The sequence below is a fragment of the Procambarus clarkii genome, chromosome 34, assembly GCF_040958095.1.
Source record: "Procambarus clarkii isolate CNS0578487 chromosome 34, FALCON_Pclarkii_2.0, whole genome shotgun sequence".
NCBI classification, from domain to species: Eukaryota; Metazoa; Arthropoda; class Malacostraca; order Decapoda; family Cambaridae; genus Procambarus; species Procambarus clarkii.
Genome location: NC_091183.1, coordinates 38,366,300 through 38,378,345, shown reverse-complemented (window position 1 = coordinate 38,378,345; position 12,046 = coordinate 38,366,300). Strand labels below are relative to the sequence as shown.

General features: G+C 41.4%; 1 protein-coding gene across 7 annotated transcripts in view; it reads right to left on the bottom strand.

Moving 5' to 3' along the window:
- LOC123762065 (protein tincar) overlaps positions 1-12,046 on the bottom strand; it is a 234,150-nt gene that overhangs the window by 57,155 nt on the left and 164,949 nt on the right. For all 7 annotated transcript variants that reach the window (XR_011230305.1, XR_011230307.1, XR_011230306.1 and 4 more), the window contains exons 2-3: positions 6,859-7,027; positions 3,538-3,819 (exon numbers count right to left, since the gene is read on the bottom strand). Coding sequence is in view for 3 of the 7 variants with exons in the window: in XM_069335863.1 (XP_069191964.1) it covers positions 3,538-3,819; positions 6,859-7,027 (451 nt within the window). In the remaining 4 variants the exon portion in view is untranslated. The remainder of the gene's footprint in view (positions 1-3,537; positions 3,820-6,858; positions 7,028-12,046) is intronic.

Genomic DNA, 12,046 nt, shown 5'->3' with positions numbered 1-12,046 from the left:
TGCAAACTCTGTGAGCAGGAACTGGGGCATGATCTCCCACACTACATCACTGAATGCCCAGTTATCAGACCTTTCAGACCAGTTGGCATGAGGTACCTGGAGCTTTGCAATTACTTTATTCACTCTCGTGTTCTTGAAGATATCCTATAGTGCACCCAAAATTTGCCAGTGCAGGCTACTAAACATATGGCCCTGTATGACTAACCATCCTGCGAGATGGGGACTTGTATTACCACTGCTGCCTTATTCACTCTTGTGTTGATGATATCCTCAAAATGCTTCCGGAGTCTGCCAGTGCAGACCGCTTATCACATGCCTCTGTATGACTAACCATCCTGTGTGATGGGGATTTTTTAGCATCACCTAGTTAGCTTTTTTGACACACTGTACTCCACTTCAATATAGTCTAGGGTAGCTGCACTAATGCAGATGTACCTCATGTATTAATAAAAAAAGCTAAACTATATTCCTAACTTTCGTGTTCTTGATATGCTCAAAATACAGGCAAAGCTTGCCAATGCAGACTACTGATGATCTGGCCCTGTGAGAGTAACCATCCTGTGTGATGGGGACTTTTAGCATCACGTAGCTAGTTCTTTACACACTGTCTTCCAATTCATATAGTCTAGGGCAGCTAGTTCTTGACACACACTGTACTACCCTTCATATAGTCTAGGGCAGCTAGTTCTTGACACACACTGTACTAGTCTAGGGCAGCTAGTTCTTGACACACACTGTACTAGTCTAGGGCAGCTAGTTCTTGACACACACTGTACTTCCCTTCCTATAGACTAGGGCAGCTAGTTTTTGACACACACTGTACTAGTCTAGGGCAGCTAGTTATTGACACACACTGTACTAGTCTAGGGCAGCTAGTTATTGACACACACTATACTAGTCTAGGGCAGCTAGTTATTGACACACACTGTACTAGTCTAGGGCAGCTAGTTCTTGATACACACTGTACTTCCCTTCCTATAGTCTAGGGCAGCTAGTTTTTGACAGCTAGTTCACTGTACTAGTCTAGGGTAGCTAGTTCTTGACAGCTAGTTCACTGTACTAGTCTAGGGCAGCTAGTTCTTGACAGCTAGTTCACTGTACTAGTCTAGGGCAGCTAGAAAAATGCACATGTATCTAAATGTGTTAATAATAATAAAAAGAGACAGCAAAGTTTTCATTCAGATAAGAAACCTCCGACATTCGTCTTACAAGCATTTTATAATAACAATATAAAATGACATTATAAGCAAAATGTTAATTACAAATTACTAAATTATATAAAAAATCCAGTTCTTTATATGCTAATTAAAAATAAATTTTTACATACATATATATATATATATATATATATATATATATATATATATATATATATATATATATATATATATATATATATATATATTAGTTTTGTTTTAAAGGTTTAGCAAGGAAAATTTTGAAGCTTTAAAACGATTTATGTAAAAAAATATTGTTATTAATGGAAAAACAATATTTTGCAATTAAAAAATAAACCCACATAAAATTTCATTGATCATAATCGGTTTAGTGAAAACAGTTTCCTTAAACTAGAGTCCTGTACAGAAAATATAGACCCGTATTAATAAATAAAAATCTGTGCATATAAACATTAAAAACCTCTCTCCCCTTTATAGAAAACGAATGGTGGTAAGCTGGTGTAAACTGCTCACGCGACCCCAACGCAAAGAAAACGTGGAATAGCTGGAAGGAAAAATGTTTAAGCGAGCCGTTTAAAAGGACTGGTGTCGGTACGCGCTGAATGATGCCGGGAATGAAGTGGTGAATACCAAGTGAATGCAAATTTGAGTGCGAGACAAGGAGGAGGAGGAGAGGTGCTTTGGACGACTGGCGCCAGAGAGAGAGAGAGAGAGAGAGAGAGAGAGAGAGAGAGAGAGAGAGAGAGAGAGAGAGAGAGAGAGAGAGAGAGAGAGAGAGAGAGAGAGAGAGAGACAGACAGCGAGAGAGACAGAGACAGACAGCAATAGAGACAGAAACTAACAAGATCAAGCGCCAAACTATTACTATATAACACTTTGAAGGGATCTGAATAAGGCAGCCGAACTTAGCCCTGGTCATTAACTTAGCTCTGATAAAGTTGGTTATTATGTGGTCATCTAAGCTAAGGAAAAAGCAAAAGATCTGATGGCCTTGTTGGGTAGTGAGCAGGTGGTAGTTATCGGCACACCTGGCGCAAGGTGGGGGTAGTTGGGTCGTTAACAAGACACCTGGCGTACAAGGACATTATGAACGGCTTCTGTAATTTTCAGCCTTGTTACTGCTATCAAATATATACAACAAAACTAAGTTGAGTACATGGAAGTCATTTTAGGTTTATAATTATATCCCATTAATATAATCCGTGCACGGATTATAGGCATTAGTCTTGGGAGCACATCGTCTCAGATTATATTACTACATTCCCGTCATACTTATACTCACATGTACTAATTAAACATTGTAAATAAATATAAAAAAAACAAATTATAAATTATCAAATGATAAATTGCCTAAAATATAAAAAAATTATCAATGTGGAAACATTAAACATAACGGCAACCACGATTCTTTTTTGCTTCTTCAGTTTAATGCTATTACTTCCCATGCAGATTTTAGCCTGCAGACAATTTATGAGCAAGCACACCATTGTAGTCAAGAGCCACACAATGGCCTGCCTCCATAAAGAGCCAAGCAATGTCGCAGCGGGTTTATATATATATATTTACCGGAGCTCGAGACGGCAACGTCACGCGCTGTCGCCATCTATGGACTGCAGGCGAAAACTCTGGGGGTTGTCAGAGAGCGCTAGAGAGTGTGTGTGTGTGTGTGTGTGTGTGTGTGTGTGTGTGTGTGTGTGTGTGTGTGTGTGTGTGTGTGTGTGGTTATCTCGGCCCCATATTTACGAGGCCGTTATTTACAGCTCGTGTTGTAAACTCAGACGAATAATTGCCGACTCGATAACTCGTTCCGAGACGTCGTAAGCGCGGGCAGTGAGTAGTTACAATGACCATCGTCCCATACCTTTCTCCCGCCATTATACAGCTGATTTTCAACGTGTCCTTTCCCAATTAACATATTATCTGTATAGTTTCTTATATCTTTAATTTTTATCTGACTTACTATGTGTTATTAAACACATTAAAACATCTATTACGTTCGATACAAGACATTTGTAATTATTATTATCATTGTTTATTTCCACACTGCTTCTTGTTGTCTATCAAGTCTCTTATTTCTATTATTATTTCCCCTCCTTACTCCTCGTTTTGTATCTATCTTTAGCTTTTGGATAGATAAAAAAAGATAATAGTAGCGAGAGGTGGTAGCGAGAAGGGGTAGTAGCGAGTGGGGGTGGTAGCGAGAGGGGGGGGGGGTAGTAGCGAGAGGGGGTGGTAGCGATTGGGGAGGAGGGGGAAAAGTAGTAAAGACAAAACATATTAAGACACTATCCTCCCCTAGCGTGATCTCACTCCTCCCAAAACAACAACACAGCCATCAAAGGCCTCCTAAGATACTCACTCTCAGGCAGGAACGAAGCCTTGGTGGCGGCGGCCTCCATGATGAGTCTAGCCAGGATGAGTAGATGAGCCACCAGCAAATGGATGAATGGTGCAGTGGGTCCCCCGTGGAGCCAGGCCCCCCTCACAACACCCCCAGCGGCGCCAGGCAGGGGCGGCGGGTCGCGGGAACAGGCTCCGTCCTGCACCCCCAGCCTGTAGCCATCGTTGGCCTGGTTGCCGATCTTGAACACGGCCGCCACGAAGAAGAAGAAGAGCAGGACGGCCGCTGCTCCAACCAGACCTGTCGGGAGGAAGATTAGGAAGATCGGATTAATTCATCAACTGGTTACTTGGATGAAATGCTTCGCTGGATGTGTAGAGGAATTCCGGTTAAAACGTCATGAAGATGGTTCTTAAGAAGGTCCTACTCTGTGAAGGTCCTCTACTGTGAAGGTCCTTGACCGGGGAGAAGGCACTCTTAACAGTATCTACTAAGACACCATGGTACAAAAATGGTCAAAAGTCATTATATTAAACTGTTAGAAAGTACTAGAGCTAACAGTTCGATCCTGCATGTACAAATGGGTAAATATAATTACGTAAAACACACACACACACACACACACACACACACACACACACACACACACACACACACACACACACACACACGCACGCACACAAAGACCATCAAAGAACTGTTTTTTTTATTTTTTCATAGGTTACTTGCCCTCGGTACTTTCAAGTTGGTGTTATGGAGGTTTCTGGCTTTATGCGCTCTTAACCCTTTGATGTTGGTGATGTTGGGCCTCTGACCCATGCTGTGGGGGGTTCTGAACCATGTTGGGAGCTTCTGGCCCTTGTTGGGAGCTTCTAACCCTTGTTGGGAGCTTCTGGCCCTTGTTGGGAGCTTCTAACCCTTGTTGGGAGCTTCTGAACCATGTTGGTGATGTTCGGAGCTCTTGAAGATGTAACATCACAGTGAACGAGCGGAGATCATTTAAGAATCAATCATTGACAAAGGATGAATGATGATGATGATGATGATTCGATGTTGTGACGATGGTAACAACAGAAACGCTAATCACAACATCCTTGCGATGCAGCGTTACAATCTTACGGTGATCTTAAAGTAAAGATGTTACGTGCATAATATTTGCGGTCGCTACAGTGATGTGGTGAGGAGGTCGAGGTGTAAACATCACAGTTGATGTTGTAAGAGACTCGGCAACCAGCCCGGTGCTGGTCAACCATGCTATTGTGTCTTGCGTTACCACCAATCATGGAAACCAATTAATCTAGCCAGGCGTGTATGGTTATTAATGAATGGGGAGAGAGAGAGAGAGAGAGAGAGAGAGAGAGAGAGAGAGAGAGAGAGAGAGAGAGAGAGAGAGAGAGAGAGAGAGAGAGAGAGAGAGAGAGAGAGACTTTCACAAAGTTAATAACAAGTTGTACACAAATGTAAAATGTACAAAATGAAGGCAGCCTCGTCCTGCATGTTGTCGTGGAGGATAATACTGCACGGCCTGGCATACGAAAGCAGACTTAAGGTAATTAGTTAATTAATATGCAATTGAGACGGTACAAGTAATAATCTGAATCAAGTTTCAGCAGACGCAAGTCTGATTGGTGAATTAGGATCAGGAGGGTATATGCCAGGAGTCTCTCACACACACACACACACACACAGAGTGCCCAAATGAGCCACAGAGATATGAGAAAGAACTTTTATAGTGTCAGAGTGGTTGATAAATGGAATACATTAGGCAGTGATGTGGTGGAGGCTGACTCCATACACAGTTTCAAATATAGATATGATAGAGCCCAGTAGGCTCAGGAATCTGTACACCAGTTGATTGACACTTCAGAGGCGGGACTAAAGAGCCAAAGCTCAACCCCCGCAAACACAACTAGGCATGTACAACTAGGTGAGTACACACACACACACAGGAGATAATCACTATAGGAATAAACATAGAGATGGAGGTGATCAGAGTTAATTATTCCATTAACCGAAAGGCAGGTATACCTGGCTGGCTTATGTGGAGACATTATGACTTATTAGTCATGTTAAGACGTTACCCCCCCCCCCCTCACCTTCTTTATTGTGTTGAGAAGTGCGTCAGAGACCTTCAAGTCTCCCCCCCCCCCTCAAGGTCATTATTTCCTGGGGTCAAGCCCCCCAGGTACCGTCTTGATGGCTCAGATATTGTTCTTGGCCTCTCGGGGAAAAGTCTTGCGAGTCTGGGTATGTACTTGACACAATCTTGCAAACTTACGTTTAGTCTTTCTTAGACTTCTTTCTTTAGTCTTCTTAGCTCAGGATATTGTTTTGAAAGCTTCTGGGTTCTCATGGAGGTTCAAGCATTGATGACCAGACCACACACTAGAAGGTGAAGGGACGACGACGTTTCGGTCCGTCCTGGACCATTCTCATGTCGATTCAAGCATTGTCTTGTGTGCCGAGGTGTTGTTTTAGTATCCGAGTTATACTATTGGGTCCAAGGTATTGTTTTGTCCACTATGGATTGTTTTGAGCTGTGGAGCGCGGGTTTGTGTTGATTGTTTTGAGACAGTCTGTACCTTTCTGGTATCTGTCCCTTAGCTCCTATATTTTCTTAAACAATATAGCTTTATGCGTTGATAAATTCACAATTCTTGTCTTGAACGATGAAGAAATGTTGGGCACATTTTTGCAATATTCTGAACTTTGAACCCTTTTTCCTGGCCATCCAGAGCCCGGCCCAAGAGCTAAGGTAAGGTTGCGGGAACCTGTTCTCTCCGTCTACGATACTTACGATAGTTAACTGGTAACTGATAGTTAACTTTTTGTAAATATTCACTAATATCTATCTTGCCATAGCAGGGTATATTACAGATAATGTCTACTATTCTGTAATATTGTATTGTTTCAGACTGTCATATAATTATGGTATTTTGTATAATCATGATCCGTGGTTAACTACTCATAGATGACCCAAGAACTACCATTACCTACTATTCACAAGTTGTTACAGCCTACTACGTTAACTACCATTGTATGCCGAACAGAACCACCACCGTTCACCGTCAACGGTAACTATATACCGCTTGTAACAGCCTACCATCAACCACGTCATTCACCATAGTCCTACTCACCATACAAACCCATTTCCACCTGAATAGAAACCACCCTACAACCTATCATCTTATCCCTCCACCACAGTACTCACCATCAATAACTCACCGCAGACGAGTCAAAGATAGTGAGATGGTGAGTTCCCACCACATAAACCTACCCACCACCACCACCTACCTACTCCACACAACCACCACCACCGGGGTGATGCCCAACACTTACCAATATGGACGTTTAGTTCAATGTAGGGCATACTATGGTCTGGCCAGGGCAGCTCGAAGTACTTGATGAATTGTTGCACCTCCGTGGTGATGATGTAGGCTGTCAGGCCCAGCATCACCACACAGTACCCCAGGCTCCCCAGGCTGTTGAGATGACACCCGCAGCATCTCTGGAAATGACAGAGATGAGACATGAGTCCTGGGAATCGGGAGATGAAGGAGAGTGACGGGAATGATGTTGGTGAAGATGGTGGTAGTGGAGGGAGGGGGGGGGGTTGTAGTGGAGGGGGGGTTGTAGTGGAGGGAGAGGGGGGGTGGTAATGGAGGCAGAACAGGTTGGGTAGTAATGGTAGATAAATAACTAAGCAGAGAAGGGATTAGGAGGTAATGGATAATTTAGTAGACATAAAGAGATGCAGATTAAAAAGCAAATTACAACCCATCATAACCATACAACTACTACAAGCAATAATAATAATAATTACTTCACAACACACAAGCCCTGGTGGCCAAGCCCCCCAATTTTCTGCCAGGGGAATCTACACCAGAACACACCAACATTCCCACTTTCTAAGATTCCAAGACCAAATTCCCACCATGGCGAGTCTGGAACTGACTTTTTCGCTCCTCCAGCAAGTCTGTGGATCTCGCACAAGGCTTCCCGGGAATTGCAAATTATGCCTTGGAATGTCTGAAAGGCCGCCATGTTTGGTATGTCTGAAAGGCCGCCATGTTCGGAATTCCTCCAGGAGCAGTTTGATTTTAACTTGCCACGTCTGACGAGACCTCAGAGCTGACTTTATTATCAGAGAATTTTGTATATTATATGCCTCAGGAGGTAATTTATTATACAACTAGCAAATACAATTTGTTGATATGTATCCGTCTTGAATTAAGGGTCGATAAATGATCTGTTATTATTATACATATAAAATCGTAAAAATGAGAATAAGTATAGTTTTCAAATAATGTCAACTAAAAGGGGAAAGTTCGTAATTATAATAAATTATAATTTGAATTTGTATAATGATCATCATTGTATAAGTGATATACACCGTGTCTGTGAGTCTTTCCCACTCTCTCTCTTGCTCTCTCTCTCTCTCTCTCTCCATGCACATTCAATACAAAACAAATCTCTATAATTCACCCTAAACTGCCTATAATTTCAGCCAATAATCCACTAAAATATCACCCCAGTGAAATCCACACTAAGAATATACCAATCGTAACTCAATGCCAAAAACCTATTTCATAATTCGAGGATTTTTACACAAACTTTAAGCCCCGATAAACCCAAACATTAATATTTACATTCCAAAACAAAGAGCCATAACAAAATGATTTAATATTTTCTTGACACATTAATATTTCTCAAGACTTTCACACAAAGTGAACACAAAAGCGTTCCAATATTTTTTTGTTTACACTGCCCGAGGCATTCAAATAAATCTGGCTACCAATAATTGGTATTAGTATTAAGTTACATATAGAAGTGGAATATTTACGTGAAAAAAGAAAATGCATTCTCTGGGATTTTGTTGAAAATGTGACGTAGGTGCATATTAACGAAGATTATAATGCGACTCTCTCTCTGTCTCTCTCTGTCTCTGTCTGTCTCTGTCTGTCTCTGTCTGTCTCTGTCTGTCTCTGTCTGTCTCTGTCTGTCTCTGTCTGTCTCTGTCTGTCTCTGTCTGTCTCTGTCTGTCTCTGTCTCTCTCTCTCTCTCTCTCTCTCTCTACGCCATGAAGGAAAAACCAATTAACTCGTGAGAAGTAATTGTGTCCGAGAGAGAGAAATAAATATATTTTGCTTCAGGAGCTTTGTAGAGCAAAGTCGCCAAAAAATATACAATGTCGCCAAACTATACAGAGAAAGTCCCCAAAAAATTAAGTCGTTTAAGATAACAGTAATGAAAGCATTAGTGGTGGTATTAAGTAATGCTAATGTCTTCTTACAGACAGAATAACATAGGATAAGACCCTCACTCTTGTGTATTTGGGGAATTTATGTAAATAATTTACACCAAGTCTTTCGCACTCTCCTGAGTGCTTTGTCGAGGTCTCAAGTGTGTGGTGAGGACGAGACTTGAGTCTCAAAGTCTAATCAACGTTGATTAGCTGTAAGTCTGGTCCTAATCACACACTCAACCTCAACAAAGCACTCAGGAAATTGTGAAAGACTTGGTGTAAATTCTTTACATACATTCCCCCAAATACACAAGTATGGTTTTTTATGCTATATTATTGGTATTAATATGAATATAAGAACGAAGCAGAAAATAGTGAAATGAGAGACAATACAAAAAGTCAGCCTAGAAAGTAGTGTCAATCGGTTTATAAAAGTAGTTTTACAAATATAAAATAGAGGCCCAAGGCTCAGTCCTGGCACCTCTTCAGTTCCAGCTCTCTGTCTGGGGACCTTTTATATAATTAAACATTAAAATATTAAATTAAATTAAAAAATTTATTGAAATTAAAATATTAAATTAAATACTAATTTAGGTCGTGTTATAACTTCAGAAAACAACAAAACTACAATTGTCAACAAATTGAAAAGAGTTTTTACGTTTCATTTATATTCCAAGGATTTAGGAATATATAAATAAAACATTAAGATATCTGGTCAACAAATTCCAAAATAAAATGCTGGGCGAGAGACTATCAGTAGACACATGAAGGAGGTCAACCCGTTCTCGCACTTTCGTATAGTCAATATTGACTTATTAAATACGTGCATATGTGACATACTAAACATACTAGTTTACCTTGAAAAGCTTCATAGAAAACACCGACCTTACCTAACCTTCTTAGTATGTTAAGATAAGCATCTTATTGCTTCGTAATTACAATTATTACTTAACCTATACCTATAATAGGTTAAGTAATATCTTAACATACTAAGAAGGTTAGGTAAGGTCGGTGTTTTCTATGAAGCTTTTCAAGGTAAACTAGTATGTTTAGTATGTCACATATGCATGTATTTAATAAGTAAATATTGACTTTAAGAAAGTGCGAGAACGGGTTGAGGAGGTAGACAGGTGAAGTCAGCGTATCCTACACTATTACTCTCCACCGCCACCAAAACTCCAGAAACATTTTTACTAGGAATATAATCCTCTTGCTGGGTGGTGCTGGGTGGTGCTGGGTGGTGCTGGATGCTACTGGGTCAATTAGTGGCATCTTTTGTATAGTGTTTCCTCTGGTACCACCAAGGTTGCTTCGTAGTCTCTTGTTTCCTCTCTTTATTATTTTTTTTATTTTTTTTTTGGGGGGGGGGGAGGGGGCGCAGGGAGCTTTCCTCCCCCTCCTCTATCTCCACTACCTGCTCCCTCCTCTTCCCACCACCACCTGCTGCTGCTCCTCGCTGCCTCCTTTTCAACAGCAGTTGGAAAACGGCATATTTTACCATTCTATATTTTTAAAGAAAACGTTAAAACTCTTAACAAGGCAACAGAAAGCCAATTAACACGGGGTTTTTGGAGTTTAAGAAAACACTTCTTTTAACATATTATAAAGTCACAAAAAAAGTATTAATTTTTTTTTGGAGGAACAACCTGCCAGTTATACCTGAATAATTGGCCGTCTCAACCCCATTACAAATGATTATATTCATTGATGTTTAAACAGCTTTATTAAACTGTCCGTTAATAAAGAAAATCTGAAATATTGAATGTTTTAAAATACATAAATTTATCATATTGGTAGCACTCCTTGTAGACATATTGAAAACAGAATGTGAGAGAGATCAATGATTCTAGCAAGAATCTTCTCTATATTTTTTTTCACTTGGGCTGGACGGTAGAGCGACGGTCTCGCTTCATGGAGGTCGGCGTTCAATCCCTGACCGTCCAAGTGGTTGGGCACCATTCCTTTCCCCCCGTCCCATCCCAAGTCCGTATCCTGACCCCCCTTCCAAGTGCTATATAGTCGTAATGGCTTGGCGCTTCCCCGCCCTGATAGTTCCCTTCCCTTGGGAAGTATTAGTCAAATTTTAGCACCGTAATATTAACTTTTACTATTTATCGAGCTCTTAGGGTATGCGGGTTGCTTGGGTTTGTACGTGTGTGGTTAAGCCCCTTCAATAGGCTCAAACTCACACCATATCGTCAGAAAGAAAAACAAAAATCTAAATTTCAAAACAAACTTTTATATCAAGTTTCTAAAAACATTTCTGAAGAGACCCAACGTTATTAAATTAAAATCCTGTCTGCTCCTCGGGTTTCCAAACCTCCAACTAAGTTGTTTTAATCCAGGGCCTTAGACAAAGCAATCACATCTTTAAACTGGCTTCATTCTAAACCTGTATATAAACCATTCAGCGAATCTATTCCCACTGAACTCCGTCTATCCTCCCAATCGTTTCCCAAACTTTCAATACCTCGTTAAACCAGCCTCCACGACTCATCCGAGCCCACAGCCACTGGCCCACAAGGAACACCTCTCACCACAGATCACCCCAAACCCACAACCAACCTACATAAACACCTCACTCAAATATCCAACACCACATAAACCCCGCCCACAAAACCAACGACCCAATATAAACCCGCCCACAAAACCCCCCGGCCACCCGCCCTCTCACCTAAACCCACCATGACGGCGAAGACGCACTCCACCAAATTAAAACAGGTTTAAGGGGTTTACTGCCTTAAATGAAATTGGTTCCCAGGCACCCGACCTGGGACGGGAGGAAGGCGAATGGGAGAGGAGACAGAGGTAGACGGGTGCAGAAAGAGGAGAGACAGAAGACAGATACCAGAGATGATGTTGTGACGTCATATAGAACAATTTGTGGTCACTTTTCATATATCGAAATACAAATCTCTTTCCTGACAAAATGTCCTACGGCTGTTCTAGTTGAAATGCTTGGGCTCCAGAGGGCCATTTGGTAGTTAATTTGAGCATACAAACAGGGCGACAATCAATAAACGGTATTTATTTATAGTTTGAGGCCATTCGACCAGCCGAAGCTAACGTAAACACAGCTGGTATCATTTCAAATTTGGCGCGAAACAGCAGAGGCCGTGGACGCATCTTTTACGTGATGAGCGGGTCAGGGGGCCTACAGGCACGAGCCAATACGACCGCAGGGAGCTTTGAGCTACCAATTAAAACTGAGGAAAGAGCCTGAGGGAGTGACATAACGTTGCGGTGACGACCAGAGGTTGGCGGGAACTGGGGCGGACAAAA